The 20,947-nt window shown below is 45.0% G+C and overlaps 1 protein-coding gene across 5 annotated transcripts in view; it reads right to left on the bottom strand.

The window, feature by feature from the left end:
• Adtrp (androgen-dependent TFPI-regulating protein) overlaps positions 1-20,947 on the bottom strand; it is an 86,526-nt gene that overhangs the window by 50,804 nt on the left and 14,775 nt on the right. For 3 of the 5 annotated variants that reach the window (XM_087591009.1, XM_087591011.1, NM_001014144.2), the window contains 1 exon segment: positions 12,104-12,365. In XM_087591009.1, the coding sequence (XP_087447135.1) occupies positions 12,104-12,256 (153 nt within the window). In that variant the 5' untranslated portion in view covers positions 12,257-12,365. 5 annotated transcript variants of the gene reach the window in all.

Raw genomic sequence — 20,947 nt, 5'->3', positions numbered from 1 at the left:
TTGCACACTAAAACTGATTGAGGAAATTCATTTAGGAGATAATAGTGTGTACAGTATTTAGTCTAATGGTCTTCGGCTAAAATGGAAACAAAATAGAGTTTAAACAGAGAAAGTAATGAGCTGTGATACGTAGCTGCACAGAGGTAAGAACCAAATATACAGCTCAGGGTGAAGGGCTAGGCACAGTGGGACATGGTCGGGAGTCCCTTCTAGGGAAAGATAATGGAGGTAAAAAAGCCTAGGGGGTGGCAGAAACAACAGTCAGTGGAATGGCTACTTTACAACCTGGGGACCCGAGTTCAGATCCCGAGTATTCACGTAAAAGCAGGATGGGGTGCAGCACATGTCTGTAACTCTGTAACCTCAGCACTGTGGGGTGAGGGCAGAGAAAGGTGTCCCACCCTCCCACCTCCACAAAAAAAAAAAAAAAAAAAGAAAGAAAGAAACTCGTGAAATAAAGTTGGCTTCTGGTCTCCACACATGTGCACATAAACGCATGAATGCATGAACATATTTTCTCTTTTACATACACCACACACACACACACACACACACACACACACACACACACACACGCACTGAACTCTCACTGAGAAAGTCATAATGAGGGTCATGAACACCAGGATGGAGCTCTGTGGCATTTGAAGAAAGTGCACATCATGACACCGTACTCTGAGTGAGAAACCAGTACAGCCCCTACCTACAGGGCGCTGCCCGAAGGCTGTAGGGAAGCCATCTGATAATTGGAAGGATTTAAATCATGGGATCCAGGAAGCAAGTGCAGGAGTTGTGGCAGCTGCTGAGTTCTGTGAGGTGCTTGAAGCAAAGCAGGAGAGAAGTAGAACCCCTTTCACGTCAGCAAGATTGAAGCCTTTTATCCTAAATGCTTGGCACTAGAAGTACTCTGGACTGAGGATTTCTTTGTCCAGATTTTAGAATATTGACTCATAATGAAGAGAGAATTCATGCATGCAAACAAAATTAATTCATATTTTATGTTCGCCTCTTAAAAATAGCTTGAAGGTAACCTTGTACCATACTCTTAATAATGATTCGTGCATGAAATCAAGTTAGATTGTGTGAAATTTTCTATTTGCAACATCATACTTGTGACCAAGACACTCTGATTTTTAGAGTCAATTGTCAGATCTTTGGATTCAGGATAGTAAGCAGGGCCTAGAAATCAAGCCTTGTGTGTTTTGTGTAATGTTATGGCTGCTAATTTAAGCTCTGGTGGGTGCTGGCTATACAAAGATTGGGTTTATTCGAAGTATGTTTGCCTTAGAAGTCATATAAGTTCTTAGAGGCTCTGCCTTGGCATGTGAGGGGCTGTTGGATTCTAGCCTAGAGTATGAGAAGGGAGATTTATGGGACCCGGGGAGCTGGGTTAATAATTGATCTGAGCTGGCTGTTGGAGAACAGTGTCTGAAGTTTAGACTTGAGCAAGGATCTAAAGTTAACTTCAGGACACTCCCTAGGCTGAGGAATGAGCAGGAGGGGGATGGGGAGAAACGAATGATTCATGATTGGCAGCTGAGTTCTCAGACCAGCAGAAAGTGCACTGCCTGGAGCTTCCCAGAAAGCTGGGACTCTTCTCTGCCCACAGACTTTGGAATCACAGCCCCTGAGAAGGAGGTGTAAGCGGTGATTTTTTAACAAGCACTCTATGGGGTCCTTGGGTGGGCAGAACCCTCTGGATTAGACATCCATCCTTCATGGTCTTTACCAGGGATTCACAACTCCAACAGTTGACTCCAGTTGACTTTTGGTCCTGGCTTGTTTTATGCCAGACTCAAGACTCGCTTGTGTTTCCCAACTGTCCTAGTGATGTGTCAGGATTAATCTCTCAGCTCCATTTAAAGATGTGAAAAATGGGCTAAAGAGAGATTAATAAACTTGCAAGTTTATAACCCAAGGCTTCTGGTTCTTGAGCCGGAATTAAGAAACATCAGATTTCCTGAGCAGAATTGAGGAGAAACAATTCTATATGGCTAGGAGAATAAATTACAACAAAAACAAAAAAACAACCAAACAAAAAAACAAAAACACTGTGCTGTTTTTACCCCTTTAATGGGCCTAAGGGGACACAGCTCAGGTATTAGGGTTTATAAATCTTCCCAAGATTGCTCTGTTTTCTTTTGGGTATGCGGTGGTAGGGTTAGCCAGGGATCAACCTTGGTCAGGAGACAACATCTATCTTGGGTTTCGAAATAGGTTCTTCACTGGGGTCTGGGACTCTCTGCCTCAGCTAGGCTGGTGAGCAAGCAATTCCTAGGGACCTGTCTGTCTTCAGCTCCTCTGTGCTGGGATTTCAAGGTCATGCCGCCATGACTAGCCTTACATGTAGATGGTGGAGATGGAAGTTTGGTTCTGGTGTTTGTGCTCAGGCCCTTGACCAGCTGAGCCTTCTTCCCTAGCCATACCCCTGGGGAATGCTGATCCTAGGTATCCGAGACTGAAGCCTACCTGTCCAGTAAAACCTCCTCTTGGAAATACAACTATCAAGTGGTTACAGAGAGACGAGGCTGGGAGAAGACCTAGGTAGTCAGTCAGTCCTCTCAGGTGGAATGAAATTGCTGAGGGAACTGTGAGCAGGGAACAAATGCCAGGAAGTTACCTCAGGTGAGGCACAGGATGAGGCAAGGCTTATTCAAGGTCACAGAGGCAGATTCTGGGGTAGACCCACAGACTGGGTGAGAGTCCAAAGGTTCCTCTAGGAGGAGGAGGCCTCCCAAGGGCAGAGGGTAGGTGTGGGAAGGAGGGAAAGAGTCACAGTTCTAAATGCTATCAGAGGTTCCCTGAAGAATGTTTAGCCCTAACTGTTGGTGCCTTTGGCTCAAAGCCCACGAGCTGTAGAGTTCTGAGTATGAAGTCATTTGCACACGGATATCAGAAGTTGCTTCTTCTCCAGCCTTCTCCCCATCTCACATAGCTCTCAGCCCTAGTTTCAGTTCCAGATACTCTTGCAGTTCCAGATACTTCAGTTCCAGATACTCAGCCCTTTGCTGCCTCAGTTTGCAGAAGCAACCCTGGGACCTGGTCTCTGTTGATCAACACAGCCATTCTACACACACACACACACACACACACACACACACACACACACACACACACACACACTGACCATCCTCTGGACCTGCCCTCTCTGAGAGTGAAGTCTATACTCCCTCCCCACCCCATGATGTCCTTTGGTCAAAGAAGCGTCTTTTTTTTTTTTTTTTTTTTTTTTTGGTTCTTTTTTTTTCCCCGGAGCTGGGGACTGAACCCAGGGCCTTGCGCTTCCTAGGCAAGCGCTCTACCACTGAGCTAAATCCCCAACCCCCAAAGAAGCGTCTTAGAGGGAGTCAAGCCCATCCTTTTCCTTGCCCCTCTCAGCCACAGAGTGTGGAAATCAGACTAAGGAAGATAGCATATTACTCAGCTCCTCCGAGGTTTCTCCCCCATCAATACAAATTGGCTCCCTACTGTAAATGTGCCAATCACCTCTCCCCCTCCACCCCCCAGTTCACACATGTCGTCTTGTCTTGCAGACATATACCAGACGTCAACTCAGTGTGAAGCAGCCTTGCTGTGATTGATCTGTGGTGCTGACACACTACCTCAGTACCAACAAGGAATACTAGGGCAGTGGCAGGTCCCATGTGGGTGTAGGAGAGAATGAGGTGAAGGCCTGGCCTAGGCAAAGACACAGGCTAGTGCTAGGGTTTAAAGAGGCCACTGAACAGAGTTGGAGGATATGGAGTAGTGGGAGCCTGGATTTCTAGGGAGTCTGGAGGGGTGTCAAGGGTACAGTAGGGTCAACCAGGTCATCCAGATGGGTAGTGATCTGCTCATCTACCAAGAAGAAAATAATAAGACAATAACACACACACACACACACACACACACACACACACACACACACACGAATTCTAGGGAGTCCTGTGTGGTATTGAGTGCACATTTGGATCATCTCAGTTCATCTGAATAAACAGTGGTCTGTTCTTCGATCATCCTGGGACATTGGTGCCCAGGAAAGTAAACTTCATGGTGTCCTGTCACAGCTGATGTTTTTTGATTCATCTTTCTACCAGCTCTTCCCTGATTCTACTCCAGTGGAATGTTCTGGGACTTTTCCTGAAAGGCTGCTGCTCTAAATGTGTTAGCTGTCTTTTTGTTTCTGTTGCTAGCTAACAAACTTACGACCAGTGACAGAGCTGAATTTACATTTTAAAAAAATAACGAACGTAATTTAAAAAAACTGTAGCTGAAAGGTATTTAGTTTATATATTCCATGTCTTCACAAGTCCACGAGGATCTTAAAATCATGGAAACTTACCCTCTCTAAGTCATCAAGTTTATTTCCTTGCCCTAAAGCCAAAACCTTTTTAAACAACCCCAGGAAATGAAAATTTCTTCCATTAAAAAAAGAATAATAATTCTAGAGAGGGAGATTCCACAAGTTCCCTGAACAAGACATTATGACTCCTGTTGGATGAGTCAAGCAAGCCAGTGCCAAGCTCAAGGCTCCAGACCTAAATCGGCCACACTGGGACTTTCCTTACCCTTCTGTCAACCTGATGCAACCCTGGCAGCGAAAGACCATTCTAAAATTAAAGAGAACACAAGGACTAACAGGATTTGATGTTTTACCTGGTGGTATCAGAGAAGGTTGACCAGAAGGTGGATAGGATCCTCTCAGTCAAGGCTATCTGGGTCTATGAAGAGCACAATCCCACTCATAGTTCATGTGCATTTGAGGAAGATGCTGAAATGTGTGGCAAAAGGGTAGACTGTGGGGCACCCTACAGCTTCCACAATGAGATTTCTTTTTCTCTGTTGGGACGGTGGGTTGCAAGGGTGGAGGGAGGGTATCAGGGGAGAGAGGGATTGGAGTACATGGTGTGGAATTTACAGTGAACCAATCAAAAGTTAACAGCAACAAGATGCCAATGCTTCCTTCGTCCATGTAATCTCATCAACCTGGCTGTCTAAACACGACAAGCATACTGATACCAACTTGTTGGCATGCCAAGGTGGGCGTGGGACATTTCACATGGCCACACCCATCAATCAAGGGCCACAAGCAATCCATCCAGGACTGCCGAGGGAGCATCAGTGTTCTCTAGGGATGAGGCCCCTGATAGGTTATCCAAGCCAGGTGGTGAGCCCTAAACAGATGCTCACCTGAGTTTATGGAATCAGTGGAGCGTGTAGGTGTAAACCACTGACAACTAAAGAAGTTGTAAGTTTGAGTGGGAGTGGTTACAGATGTGGAGGAGTAGGAGGGGGAGAGGGAGTGGTAAAATTATGTAAATACGGTACTCATATAGGACATCCTCAAACAAATTAAATAAAAATACATCAACATAACAACAACAAAACTCCCTTGAGATAAACGAGGGCGTTAAACAAACAAAACCAGAAGGACAAATGTAAAGAATACAATTTGGAATAACAAGGAGAAAAATAGGGAGAGGAAGAGTTGTGGGATGTGTTGGTTAAGAAGGGTAGGAAGCCTTGGCCAAGACTGTGGGGCTAAGAGCAGCAGCTTTCTTATAGCAGGATTCCCTGGGACACAGCAACCTACAGAGAGGATGGGGTCTCCTGGTAAGTGGCTCATCCCTATTAGAAGTATGTACTGCTGACAATCCATTCAGCCAATATCCCTGGAGTGCCAGTTAGGAACCCAGAATTGTGTTAGAGATAGAATGGGCTGGCTCATGTCAGAATAAGGAAAAGGGGATGGGGGAGAAAGAGGATGAGGAGGAGAAAGAGAAAGAGGAGGAGGGAGAAAGGAACATTTTCTGTAACTTGTTATTGGTAGGATAAAAGCCAGGATGAGTGGAAAATTGTGTGATTCTGAGACGTGCCTATAGGGAATGCATTGAGGATAATATCCTCGATGTATCTGTGACAGGGAGGAAGAAGGATTTGGGGCAGTGCCGATCTAGAGGAGCTCTTGTATTGAGCTGCCCTGCCCTACCCTGCAGATATTCCCTGAATCAGCCCTTTGCCAGCCCCCAGGGAAGGGGGATAAACCCTAGTGGAGGCAGCTTCCCTCAGCTGAGGGTGCTTCTGGGAAGAGAGATCACCTGTGACCTACCGGAAGCCCACACACCATCTGGGAGCTGTGGAATGAATCTCTCAGCTCTGTGAGGTGGGAGGATATGTTTTCCTCAGTGCCACACAGGAACAAACCGAGATGTGAAAAGTTAGGTAACAATTCTCTTAGAATCACACAGGAAGTAAGTAGACAGCCAGGGCTCTAGCTCCAGAAACCTGGCTTCTCAGCACAGATCTCTCCACTGGGTTTAAAGAACGTATCAAAAATGCTATTCATCCTGCCTACTTAATCCATTCTAGCTGCTTTATTCGGGTGCTGCTGGTGTCCATTCCTTTTGTGCTGTCATCTGCAATCCCTTCAGACCCACGAGTGCTAAGTCAGGAAGAGTTTTAAACATTTTTGTGACCACCATCAGTCTTGTGTCTTTTGGACCCTGTAAAGCTAAAGATCTTCACAGATTAAGCTCTAAACTCGGTGATAGGAATTGAGGGTTTCCTTCTAGGTACCAGAGAGGGAACTGTAATGTAAATGGAACCCTGCCTTTCTACTGTTTGTAGGCTGTCTTGGAGTTTGGGCCAATAGGGAGGGGACTTCTTTTTCTCTAGCCATGAATCATCCTCTCTGGGGACATATGCAATGATATCACATTGCTGTCATGCTGAAAACTGGAGGATCATGAGGTTTGGGTCGCTCAAACAAGAGAGGAATGAAGGAAAAGCACGTGTCTGCTGGAGAAAGAGATTTGGGCTAGAAGGGGGAGAGACTCTAAGAATCTTACCTAGGGGCTCCTAAAAATGGGAAATCTGAGCAAACCCAATGACCCTGCACATCAAGAAGTGGCTGAAGACTCGTCACTTTCACTAATAGGTGTCCCTTAGGGCCAGGGACAGTTCTTGGATGGAAAGGGAGTAAAGGAAACCAGGAAGCACATTTGTGAAGGACTGAACTGAAGTAGGACAATCAGACTAAAATTGTGCATAGCATGATCTCCATACGCAGCTGCTAGGGCTTCATCACTCGTTAGAACTCAGTGCTCTCAGCTTACACCTGAAGCTGTACCTCCCCCAAAGCCCCCGGGTCAAGGGTGTCTACCCCAACAGCTACAGCAGAGAGAGCAGAGTTCTCCATTGACATCCTTTCCTAGCTAATGACAGGGAGTGTAGGGTGGAGAGGCACATACGGGAGCTGTGCATGTAGAATGTAGGTAGTATGAGGTGGTTGATTCTCATCCAGATCACCCACTAAGAACTTATCAAGGAGACCCATGCTCCACTAAACCAATATGTCCCACAGTAACTAACCATCCGTCAAACACAAGACTGACTCCAACCTTCCTGTTTCCTTTCTGTCTTCTCTTCTTTTCTCCTTACACCATGTTGAGAGCCTTCTAAGTTTATGGCCATGCTGTTGGCTTCTATTTGTTCTCCTACTTAACAAATATGGGAATGGACAGCATAAAGTCCTTAGCCCTGGGTCACAGACACTAAGCAATAGGACAGAGGAACCCTTACAGTGGACATAACCACCAGAGCACAGTCCCTTTCTCTGGGGCCACCTCTCTGTCTTGTCCCCTTGCCCTTTCTCTTCTTAGCTAGAAGCTCTCTACTAGCCACCAACCCTTTGGCAGCTTCCATAGCTTCTTTTGAGACTTCCCGGGGGGCAGTTTCGGGAGAAAAATGGCGTGAAGCTCTGAAAGCTGACTTGTAATAAGACAGGCTTTGCTATTCAACTGGGACACAGACATGCACTCAGCAGACTAGAAATTAGAATGTCTGAGAGGGAAGGTACAGCAGACTCAGAAAGATAAAAGACACACATTCTCCTTCATATGTAGGCTCTAGATGTAACTGTTTCTATGCATGGGATGGAGCCTCTAGGTCATGAAACTAGAAAGGGGAGGAAAGAAGTCATGGGGAGAAAGAAAAAAAAGTCAAATGATGTACGTGACATGCAAGGAGGTTGGGGACTACTGGGGACAAGCAGGGCGAAGGGTAGGAGGGCAGAGGAAGGAAGTGTGGGTGGGGATCAATAAAATCAAAATCGGTATGAAAATTCCATGAAATGCCCATTTTTGTTTGTATTGCTCACACGAAAGCACATATAGAAGGTTAACAGGGCACATAACAAAGATGTTAAAAGTTATGTTTGATTTAAGATATAAATAAGAAGAGAAGGGATACAATCCCTGCTACGTGGATGGATTACAGAGATGGCTTAGTGGTTAAAGAACATTTGCTGCTCTTAGAGGACTCCTGTTCAGTCCCCAGTACCTGTAAGTTGGTATAAAACTGCCTATAATTCCAGCACTAGAAGATCTGGCAGCCTCTTCTAGTCTCCGCAGGCCCTGCACACACATGGTACACATGCAAACATGCAGGCAAAAGTTAATGTAAAACTAAGGCAAAAAACTAACATGTAAAATACAATATAATAAAATTTATAATTCTTACTAGCTTGAATTGGATACTGAGTTCATCAGTTTCTAATAAACATGAGTGTTAGAGGGGCTGGAGAGATGGCTCGGCGGGACTGAAGAGCATTGACTGCTCTTCCAGAGGTTCTGAATTCAATTCCTGGCAACCACATGGTGGCTCACAACCATCTGTAATGGGATCCGATGCCCTCTTCTGGTGAGTCTGAAACAGTGTATTCACATACATTAAATAAACAATTTTTTTTTTTAAAAAAAAGTAAGTTAGGAGATCTATAACCTGATCATTCTATTCCATTAAAATATAAGTCAGTTAAGAATGAATTGGCACAGATGAACAATCTATTTGAAAACCATCCTTGGATGTGTTCCCTAAAATATATTTAAACCCGTCTTTGTCAGCTGGGGAAGATTCGGCGAAGTCAAACTTTCAAGAGCATAGAAACAAATCCCTACAGATCAGGGCTCCTTTGCTCACAGGCTGGGGCAGAAGCAACCAGAGGAGATGCTATTCAATTTAGCCACGCCCACAGCCGACCACGTGAGCAAAGTGGAGAACTGTAAGTGGGTTGGGTTGATAAGAGTGTGGGAGGCAGAACTGGTTTTGAGCTAGTGAGAGTTCGAATGCTTTTTACATTTACATAAAGGGGAGGGAAAAGACGAGGAAACATTGCTGTAAACAGGACTCTAGGTGGTCTACGGAAGGCAACGGAGGAAGTGTTGAACAGAGGCGAATTGGCCTTAGGGGATATGGGCAGAGAAAGGAGGAAGGAAGCCTGTAGGTAAAACTAGAGACCAAGTCCTTTCTCAGAGGGACACTAGCTATCCTGGGGGAAAAAGGGACCTGAGCGGTGAATTTGGGTGTTTGGTTGGTTGGTTGGTTGGTTTTGTTGTTTCTTTTTGTATTTTTTCCTTGACACCCCCCCCCCGACCCTTCCCCAAACCAAAGAGGCCACATTGTTTAAAGGAATTCAAGAGAGAGAGAGAGAGAGAGAGAGAGAGAGAGAGAGAGAGAGAGAGAGAGAGAGAGAGAGAGAGGAGAGAAAGAGCTCTGGAAGATTAACCTGGGATCTGAGTATTGGATGGGCAGATCTCTGGATAGGAAAGGACAGGGTAGTGTGGTAGTCCTCTGATGCAAAGTAATCAGAATTAGGAAGGAGACAGCAGGAAGTTTGGGGAGGGAGAGGTGCGTCCAACGGAAGGAAAAGCCAATGGGATGTGATTTGATGGCTAATTCACCAGGAAGGCAAAAAAAGGAATGACACTGGAATAAGATTTGGGCCCAGGAGACGCTCACGAGGTAGATGATTGCTGCTCGCCCTGACTTCCTGAGTTCAAGCTCAGGGCCCAGACGGTGGAAGGAGAGAGCTGACTCCTCTGACCTCGACCCATGCATTGTGACCCTAACACATACACACATACATACATGCACACAAAATAGATGAAAGTATTATAATTTTTTTTCTTTTTGCCAGGAGACAGAATATGTGACATCAGAAGCCTGAAGAGGTCAGGGAGGTGGCTTATGGAGCTTTGTGATCAATCTGTCCTGTTGCAGAGTTACAGGAAATAGAATGCCCAGAGAGGAGCCTGCCTTTGATTAGTAGATTAAAGTCACCCCCAGTTTATGCAACGGAGATTAAAAATACCTCATGGTTTTATATGTATAGTGCTCTTAGAACACCACAAAATCAGTCTTTGTTTTCTTTTTTAATGAGTCAACTTTTTCCCTCATAAAAATCTCAAGACGGAAACAGTCACCTTGACACTTTCTAGCACAAGAGAGCTGTGTCCAGAGCTTAAACTATCCAGGCTAATACCCAGAGGAGAGCACAAGGCCAGAGGGAAGGGGATAGGGCCTCAAGGGGGCTCTTCAACCTGAGCTCCACATCTCCAGCCTGACATTTCAGCACCTCGCCATCCTTTCTGACCATGCTTCGGCTCTGGTCGCAAAATGAGGATTGTGGTTCTGAAGATTCTGAGGGATTCACACATTCTGATTCCGGGGCCTGAGAGATAACAGGGCAGCAGCTGAGGGTACCGTTCTGCTCTTTCACAGAACCCAGCACCCACTTGACAGCTCACCTCTAACTCTAGTACCGGGAGATCTGGCGCCCCCTTCTGGCCTCCACAGGCACCAGGCACACATATGGGAGACACATGCACATAGGCGATGCAAGAAAAACTCTCATGCCCATAAAGTCAAAATAAAAATAAATCTTGAGAACAGGAAATATTTTGCAGCTTCCTGACACCAGGTAATTTTACAACTGGGTATATTTTATTTTAAATTTACATTTACTAATTTATTTATTTATTTACCTATTTTTGATTTTTGAGACAAGTTTCTATGTATACCTCTGTCTATCCTGGAACTCACTCTGTAGACCAGGCTGGTCTCAAACTCAGAGATCCTCTGCCTCTGCCCCTCTGCCCCTCTGCCCCTCTGCCCCTCTGCCCCTCTGCCCCTCTGCCCCTCTGCCCCTCTGCCCCTCTGCCCCTCTGCCCCTCTGCCCCTCTGCCCCTCTGCCCCTCTGCCCCTCTTTCCCTCAGCCCTTCTGCCCCTCTGCCCCTCTGTCCCTCTGCCCCTCTGCACCTCTGTTCCTGCCTCTGCAGGGGTTAATGGCTACCACCACCACCACCCTGCAGAACTGTGTATTTTAGCAACAACAACAAAAATTCAGATGTCAATCCTCATGTCTGAAGGATGTTCCATTTTTAGTTTTTAACTTTAAAAGTATATTCCTAAAATACTTTTTAAAAAAGATTTATTTATTTAATTTATTTGTTTGTTTATTTATTTATTTATTTATTTATTATGAATGTTCTGCCTGAATATATGCCCATATGCCAGTAGAGGGCACCAAGATCCCATTACAGATGGTTGTGAGCCACCACGTGGTTGCTGGGAATTGAACTCAGGACCTCTGGAAGAGCAGTCAGCGCTCTCAACCGCTGAGCCATCTCTCCAGCCCCCTAAAATACTTTTTTCAAGGCAGTTTTCTTCAACTCATCCAGACTTTGTCCATTAGCACAAGGTCAGCCAGGTTAGGAAGACATCAGGGAATTAAGCTATAAGTTTGGTTTTCACTTTGCTTTATCTGTAATAGCTGAAACTGTGCACTGGCTGTTGGCTCGGGTGATCTCTCCTCTCAGATGAAACTTGAGCCTATAAAAAATCATGGTGGGAGAGGAAGGTGGCAAAATGTGTTTGCTTTTCTTGGATAAATCTGTGAGTCGGTGTGTGCTGTCAAATAACATTACTCCTCCACTGGGAGTCACACTTCCTACTCAACATTCGACACTGCCTTCTTCTCACAGACGTTCCCGAGCAAGGTTCAAAAATCTCTCCTGTGTTTTGTACTCAAGCCTGTGGTCCCCTAGTTGGGCTCCAAGAGTCTTTGTAAAAGAGTATTTAATAGTTAGACACCCCAGGAGCTACGGAGAGTCTCCAAATTTAGTTCCTTAGAACAAATTACTAGTGATCAGGGGAAGCCCAAAACTCACCAATCATGAAGAAGGAAGACGTACGGGGGTGGGGGGCTTGTGCTCAGTAAAGTGGTGTGTGGGAAAACTCTCCCGTTAGTGATCAGAACTCGGTTCTAGACGTGGAGAAATGAACTTACCAGATTCAGGAGTGTCAAGTACTTGGACCGTCCACCGTCATGGAATTCCTTAAGTTTCTCCTCATCCTTTCCAATCTGTGGGATGTAATAATTGAGGAAAATGTACCAGTTCAAAACAACGAAGTGATACAAGCAAGTAGTTGTTTTCGTCATGGTTTCCGTGGATCAGAACGATGACGACGACGACGAAGGCGGTGGCGGTGTACCTGCTCTGCTCTCACTCGGTCCTGGGAGTCACAGCTGCATTCTGTTCACACCGGAGCTGCAGAAACAAAGCCCTCTGGGGATGAGCATTTCAACACAGGCTGGACTTTGCTTCGCTCTGAGGCACCTTTCCTCACAAGTACGGAATTCAGAGATATCCACGTTTAGATAACTTGACAGTTTGCACCCATTTCAAAACAGGGCTTTGAGGAGAGCAAGGAAGTTGCACTTTGAACAGAGGGCTTAGCCTGCTAAAGAACCGGTTACAGATGCCATCTAGGTAAAAGGTCATGCCTCTGTTCTTTTTTCATTTGGCTGAAAGGTCAGAGTTAGGTAGCAACAGCGTCCCAGCAAAGAAGGGGAGGGTCCTTTTAAACCAGGAAGTACAGACTTGGATGTGTTTATAGCCGGAAGAAAGGAAATAGGGTGTAGTCATTCTACTTGTGAAATCTCTGAGGCCTTTTCAAGCTTGAGAAAAGCCTTTGATCCTCTGAGAACAGGCTCAAAGGAGTCTGGGTCTGCCCGCTCCCCTTACACTACAGAAAGGTGTCCAGACATTTCATCCGCACTGCATTTGTTCCCGGAGGGAAGAAGCATAAGGAGAGAGACATCCACCGCTGGCAAGCCATCATACCTGAGTGTAGACATGGTTGGTCGTGGGTATATGTCAGGGGTAGCAAGGGCCTCTGTACTGCGCTGGGGAGTACAAGACATAATTGGATTGGGAGAGAAAAGGACAGGTCCCTACCTCCACCTGTGCAGAAGGGGACTTAAGGAGAACTGCAAGCGTCATGCCTTGTGACATCACTGGTTTGTTTCCCTGGGCAACTCGGAGGAGTGAGCAAATTCTTTGAGAAATGCCCCTGGAGGCATTAGGGAAGTCTGCAGTTGACGTTATTCACCATTTCCCCAGGGCTTAGAAGAACTGAGAGAGAGAGCCATAAGGAGCTATGGGAACCCAAATAAAGCCAGAACATGACTCTCTCCCTCTGAAAAGTCAACTGGACCAAACATTCAGACTCATAGGCCGGAGGAGGACAGTGGCCCTGAGCCAGCAGGCCTGCAGGGTAACCGCTTCCCAGTCTGTCGGAAATGTTGTACCAAAATATTACACAGTTGTACGCTTATAAACAAGAAATTTTATTTATCCTATTTTTAGAGGCTAGCATTTTTAAGACCGGGGTGCTGGCAAGTTTGGTGTCTGGTAAGGGTTTGTTTTCTACTTAACACAGATAATCCTGTCACCATGACCTCTCATGGGAAAGAAACAGAACAGTTCCTTTGGGCACCTTTGGGGCCAGAATCCTGAGAAGGCTCTGTCTTTATGTCCCCAGGACTTGTCTATAGCCGTACCTGTGACTAATATCATCAACTCAGAGAGTTAGGATTTCACTCTATGAATTTGGCAAAGGCACACACACTTAAAACAGAAAACCATTCACTACGGAGAGAGCAATCCAGGACATGGAAGCAATGCTGGCTAGGGCTAAAACTGCAAATAACAATAGTGTCTCCTGCTTCTCCAGCACTGTGGCTAAGCATGGCTCTGAGCGGTTTACTAATGTTGGTTCTCTGAACACTAAAGATCATAACGATGTTAGGGCCAAAATGACATGCCCAGCTATAGACTGTGGGCATCTTTATTGACTGTACTTGTTGATTTTGTGTGTCAACTTGACACAGGCTGGAATTATCACAGAGAAAGGAGCCCCGGTTGAGGAAATGCCTTCATGAGACCCAGTTGTAAGGCATTTTCTCAATTAGTGATCAAGGGTGTGAGGGCTCATTGTGGGTGGTGCTATCCCTGGGCTGGTAGTTCTGGGTTCTATAAGAAAGCAAGCTGAGCAAGCCAGGGAAAGCAATCCATGGCCCCTGCATCAGCTCCTGCCTCCAAGTTCCTGCCCTGTGTGAGTTCCTGTCCTGACTTCCTTTGGTGACGAAGCAATGAGGAAGTGTAAGTTGAATAAACCCTTTCCTCCCCAACTTGCTTCTTGGTCCTGATGTTTTGTGCAGGAATAGAAACCCTGGCTAGGACATTGACCAATCAGAAATACTTGGGAGGGCAAAGTTACATGGCATCATTTGGAGCACGTGAGACTTTCCCTAAGGTAAGCCAGGGTTTAGCATTACAATACATAGCAACAGACCAGCCCTCAACGATAAATATCCCTGGATGAATGACCAGAGCCGCTTTCATTTCATATCTGTCCCCAGCAATGACATCAGGTGGAGTTTTTGCCACTTTTGTTGTTGATTTATCTGATTTTTTGTTGTTGCTGCTGCTGTTGGTTTTTAATTTGTGAAATAGACCCAGGTTGTCCCAGAACTCCTGTACTTAAGGACGATTGTAAACTTTTTAAATGTGTGTTGCGGGGAACTACACTTGTGTACACAGGGTATCTCCATTTGTACACATGTGTGTTGGAGACCAGAGGACAATCTATTTTTTTTTCTTTTTCTTTTTTTCGGAGCTGGGGACCGAACCCAGGGCCTTGCGCTTGCTAGGCAAGCGCTCTACCACTGAGCTAAATTCCCAACCCCCAGAGGACAATCTTAAATGCCATCCTTTAGAACAATGGTTTTCAACCTGTGGGTTGTGATCCCTTTTGGGGGTTGGGTCAAAGAACCCTTTCACAGTGGTCATATATCAGGTGTCTGGCATACCAGATATTTATCTTATGATTCATAAAAGCAGCAAAAGTACAGTTATGAAGTAATTAAATATAATTTAATAAAAACAATTTTGTGGTCAGGGGGTGGGGTGGGGGGTCACCAGAACATGAGGAACGCATTAAAAGGTCACCGCATTAGGAAGGTTGAGAACCGCTGTTCTAGAAACATACCTACCTGATTTGGGTCAAGGTCTCTCATTTGGCCTGGAACTCATGTATTAGGCTAGACTGGGTGGTCAGTGAACTCTCAGAGTCCTCTTGTCTCCATTGAATGGGAGAAAAATGAAAAGAGACCATGATTACTCCTAAGGAGTTGAGGTTTCCATTATAATGTAATGGAGAACACAGTCAGAGGTGTTTGGGGGAGTCCAGAATGAACATAGCCAGCAAACTGAACCAGGCCATGTGAGGAAACAAGTTGGGGAGGGGGGAAGGGGAGAACCAGGAATCAAGAGACCAGGAGGACAGCAACCAAGAGTAGCCACCAAAAGGCAAAGTGACTTACAAAGGCTGGTGACCAAAAATGTCTGACTCCACCATTTCTCTGGGGTGGAGAAATTTAAGGTAGGGTCTCAGGTATGCCATCCAGGAAGACTCTACAGCAAGTAGGGATTGGGGGATGTTGGGAGAACCTGACAGCTAGTATCAGATATGTCAATAAACACCTCAGTTAATTGTTTGTCTCAGGTTTGAGACCTAACATCCATATCCCCAGTTCTAGGATAGCATAGTCATGTCCCATCATCCCTAACATTTGTATGTGGGTGCTAGGGACTGAGTCCCTGTTCTTTCTGAGCAAGCACTTTACCAACTGAGCCATCTCCCAGGCTGACCTTGACTGTTGGGACTTCTGATCAACCTGTCTCAAGCTCCTAAGTGCTAGAATTATAGGCTGCCACTCCTAATTCAGTGTTCAGTGTTAGAGATCAAACCTAGGGCTTCATGATGCTGGGTAAGGACTCTGATAACTAGTTCCCATCCAGGGTCTGGGAGTACTTTAACAAGCAATAAATGGTACCACTTTTGAACTAACACAGGTCTAGTCTGTTCTTTGCCTGCATGCCCCCTTTCATCAAGAATTAGAAGCTACATTTTATAGAGAGGAGAAAGGAAAGAACTAAACTGTATTTTTAAAGGGGGCTGCCTTTTAGATTTAATTTTAAGAGGCAATAATGAGACTTTAAACATTGCATAGACAACTTGATTCACAAAAGTGCTTCTCATAGCTCTGTGCTCTCAGGAGACAGGGTGTAAGATTTTAGCTTCTTAAATTCATCCTGGTGTCGAAGAACTGCATATCAAACAATAGCACTTTTCCAGGAATTAACTAGGCCAAGGACATTTCTTCCTTTGTTTTATAACTTTTTGAATACTCCACACATAAACTCTACATCTACATCACTCCAATCCCTCCACTCCCAGCTCCTCCAGGGTCTCCCTTCCCAAAGTCGTCATCTTTTTAAAATTTATCACTGTTACATGTGAGACCTACTGGCTCCATTTATCTTTGCTTGTTTGTACATGTGTCCAGGGGTGCCCCACTGGGCTGGGCCAACCTACATGAGAATGGGCCCCTGGAGAGACTAATTCTCCAACTGTGTGCAGGCACTGACCACTTGAAGCTCTTCATCCAAGGGTTTCTTTAGAAATAAAAACCCATTCCCTGATATCAGGAAGTGTATTCTCTTGAAAGCAGAGGCAGAGTAAAGAGGAAGAAAACCAGCCAGTTTGCGTCCTAAATTGGGCTCTGAGCAGTCTCTCTCTCTCTGTCCATCCTTCCTTGGTCTAGTTTAGGTCTTCGTCTCTCACTGGCAAAAACAACTGTCTCTTCACTGATTGTCCTTACTCCAGTTTCCTTCCCCAACCCTGTTCTTTACAATTAAGAGGTGGTTCTTTCTGCAATGCCATAGTCATCTACGTGCCCACACCCCTGCCTAGGGTTTCTCTCTGCAGCCCTGGCTGTCTTAGAACTTGCTGTGTAGACCAGGCTGGCCTTGACTTCAGAGATCCATCTGTCTGCCTCTCCAGTGATGGGATTAAAGGTGTGCACCAGCACAGCCCAGCTGCCAAAGTCATTCTTGATGTGTGTTCCTTTGATGTATGGATATCAGTAATGACACAGTATCTGTGTTCACAAGCTTTGATGAGTCGCCCACTATTACCTGACTTTGGCACTTTCCCCTCAGCCTTATCTGTTGCTGTCACACGTTGCTCCTTGAAGAACAAGAAATAAACAGAACTTCCCACCTCTTCCCACCCAGGTTACATGTGCCCACATTCCTAGATTTCCCAGAAGTCTGACTGGTTATCTCAGAATCATCCACTGAAGCACAGCCTAGCTTCTTTTCTGGAATTTCTCCCTGACCTCCTGACATGCCTGCCTGCCTGATCCAGGCACATAAAATGGTCCCCACCTCTTCCCTAACATTTATCTCTTCTCTGACACTCCAAGCATCTCAGAAAAAAAATCGCAAAATGATCAAGAATGAAACTGTTAAATACCCTGTTGCTTTTGGGGTTCAGAGATGCTGATGTAATTCCTAAAACTTATCAGACAGTCGAGCACATAGGAGTGCTGTGTACATAGTGCTTTACAAATGTCTGTCAAATAAGAGAAAGAACAACTCACTTAAAAAACGTAAAGAAGCTGGGTGTGGTGGGTAGAGGCAGGAGTTTGAGGCCAGCTAGGTTTACATAGTGAATTCCAGGTCAGACAAGACTACATAGTGATGACTTATTTCAATAAGATACAATATATAAAACAAGATAAAGAAAAGACCCGAAGAGATTCACAAAAGCAAGCATACCCATGGTCAACAAATGCATGAACAAGATGTTCAATATGACTAATCCTCATTAAATTCAAATGCAAAAGCAAAGTTGAGATATCAACTTACTTCTGTCACAATATTATAAAAAAATAATAAATATGGATGAAACTGTGGAGAAAAGGGAGCCCTTGTATATCCCGAGTGGGAATTGAAATTGATCCAGCCACTGTAGACTTTGAAGATTCCATTAAAAATCAAAACAGCCCCACAATATGCACCATATGATCCTACATCATCAAAACTGGATATGCTTCCTCGTGAGATGAGGTCAGAATGCCAAATATACATCTGCCCTCCTGTGTTAGTTCAGCACCATCCTCAGTACTTGTGGTATGAGGTCATTTTAAATGCCCAGCAGTAAACAAATGGCATGGACGACATATGGCAGTTGATAGATACTTGTGTGCCACAGCCCTTGTATAGGGAAGAATCTTGCTAATAGCAACATGGCTCAACTTAGTAACAATATGCAAAGTATGCACAGGGCCATAAGGACAAGCACTGCAGGGTCTCCCTTATATGAAGAGTCTATACCTAAGTTTATAGAAGCATTGAATAGAACTGTGGTTTGTGGGGAATTAAGCCCAGGTAGGAGTAGAAATTAGAGTTTGTTCATAGACAGCATTTCAGTTCCAAAGAAAGTAAGTTCAATAAATCAGTTATATATCGTGGTGACTACAGTTAATAACAGTGTATTATGCATGTGTTCCAAGAGGGAACTTGGCAGGAGAGATTGGAAAAACTATAAGAGCCAAAGATAGGAAGAAGAGATACAAAATGCTGTCTCCAAAGAATGACAGCCATTGTGTATGTGATCTCACAATGGCCACAGTTGCCTGCACAAGACAGGGTCTGTCAATAGCCAATTGAGCTCACATGGCCTCACACCTACCTGCTAAACTATTGGCTATTGACGGATCTGGAGGCGGGGCAGTCATTCCCTTCAGTTATATACCATGATACTCTAATGGTTTCTGGTATGTGATATTCTCCTGGATAGTTCCAGACTTGGCTACACAGATGTTCCTGATGAAAATCAAGACAAATATGGGAAGGGGACCCGAGGGAATGGGGGAGAGGGAAGGGGTAAGGAGGTGGTGATGGTGGGAGGGAGGGAGTAGAGGTGGGGGTCACAAGCAAACAGGATCCATTATGTACATATGTGTAAAATTGTCAGAGAACAAATAAAATCAATAAAAAGAAAACTTCCAAAAGATTTGAAGTATTCTCACCACAAAATGCATGTAAAGTAAAGCTTGGCTTAACCATTTGTATACTTCCACACTTTCTTACAAACAAATCATTACTGTAAAAATGTCTACAGATAAATGTTTATATGAATAGCAGGTACATCTGGCTATTGAGCCTCTCAGAGCTGACTCATTCATTAAAAACCTACTTTGTTCAGAGCCTTAAGCTGTTATTCAGAGGAGGAGGGAGAATCTAGGATGAAGAATTTATCTAACTGAAGTCCTGGAGGAACTCAAAGCCAAGTGGAGGAGACAGATATGTAAACAAAAGATTACAGCAAGATGTGATAAGTGCTATAATGGGGATATGCATAAAGTAGTAATGGAGTTTAAATTATCCTGCAGATTATTCTGTCATTTAAAATATTCCAAAGATTGAACTAGGGTTGAATGCATTGAGGAAATCACCGGAAACTCAGTTGCTAGACAGGAGAAGAAAAAATATTAAAGTCACCCCGTGGCCACCCACTCGAGGAGAGTCCTCCCCAGCTTCTCAATCTCATCATTCACCCTTCACAGGAGGGGGCTGCCTCAGGAACACAACAGGTACAGCCAATGGGATGGCGAAGCCTCTCTGTGGATCCGGACCAGTCTGGTGTCCTCAGTGGGCCTCATGGCAACAGATAAATTACAGACCGTACTAGTAGTAAGACCAACGGTTCTTCCTGATCATAGTAGTCAGGGCTCTCTAGAGTCACAGAGCTTATGGAATGTCTCTATATATTAATGGAATTTATTGTGATAATGTACAGTCTGTAGTCTAACCAACCCAACAACGGTCAGCTGTGAATGGGAAGTCCAAGAGTCTAATAGTTTCTCAGGCTGGTTTCATCTGGTCTTCTGTAGAAGTAGGTTCCAACAGATGTGCTGGCAAGTAAATGCAAGCAGACAAAGAAGAGTAAAATCTTTCTTCTTCCAGTGTCCTTCTGTAGGTCTCCAGCAGAAGGTGTGGCCCATATGAAAGGTGTGTACCACCAACGCCTGGATCTGGGACTTGCTTTGTCCTAGACTGATCTTGAACTCGGAGATCTTCTTGTTTTAGTCTCCTGAAATGAAAGGCATGAACTACCTTGCCTGGGCCTAAGCTTTTCGTGGCCACTATGCCTCAAGGTCTCCATGCCAAGATCCAGGTCAGAAACCTGTGTCTTCCAGCCTCAAGATCTGGATCACAGGTGAGCCCTCCAATTCTGGATTGTAGTTCATTCCAGATATAGTCAAGTAGACAACTAGGAATAGTCATTACACTGATAAATATAGGATCTACATTTTCACAGTCACCTTGTAAAAAGGCAGGAAGAAGAGAGAGCGAGGGGACCCAGACTTGAATGGGAGTTTGCATGCTTACTAGGTTAACTGCTCAATCTACTTGAAGAGCCCTTTTAAGATGGATAGATGGTTCCCTTAAAAGTTCATCAGGGGCCTCAAGAGCTGTTTAACTCTGACCTTCATCCCCCAAAGTAATAGTAGCCTCCCCAAGAAAGATGGGACATCCTGGGACAGGAAGTGAACTGGCAACTCTTCTGGTGACGTCTGACATATCTCTGTGCACCTGGCCTAGGCAGGTGGCAGGCGAATTCTAGTTGCTCACAAGATTTGCTATGCATTCAGGCATCATGTGATAATCACTAAGGGTGGCATTGGGCTGCCACTGACTGTGGTCTCATCCGCTGATGTTTTATGTACTCTCCCAATCCCCTAGTGCCTCTGAACCTGTATCAGCTTGTCTTCTTCTATAGTACCTCTCTCCGAATGGGGGGGGGGTGATTCTAGAATAACTGGGACTGTGTCACAAACAGTTAAAGTCAAAGTACACAGAAACCAAGTGGGGATTTCACAACCCTAAGAGCTCTTGGCCATTGCTAAGAAATTGGTTAGAATGGTGTGCTG

The sequence above is a fragment of the Rattus norvegicus genome, chromosome 17 (assembly GCF_021556685.1).
Source record: "Rattus norvegicus strain SHRSP/BbbUtx chromosome 17, alternate assembly SHRSP_T2T, whole genome shotgun sequence".
Lineage (NCBI taxonomy): Eukaryota > Metazoa > Chordata > Mammalia > Rodentia > Muridae > Rattus > Rattus norvegicus.
Note: the sequence above shows the minus strand (reverse complement) of the source record. Positions and strands in the feature narration are given on the sequence as shown.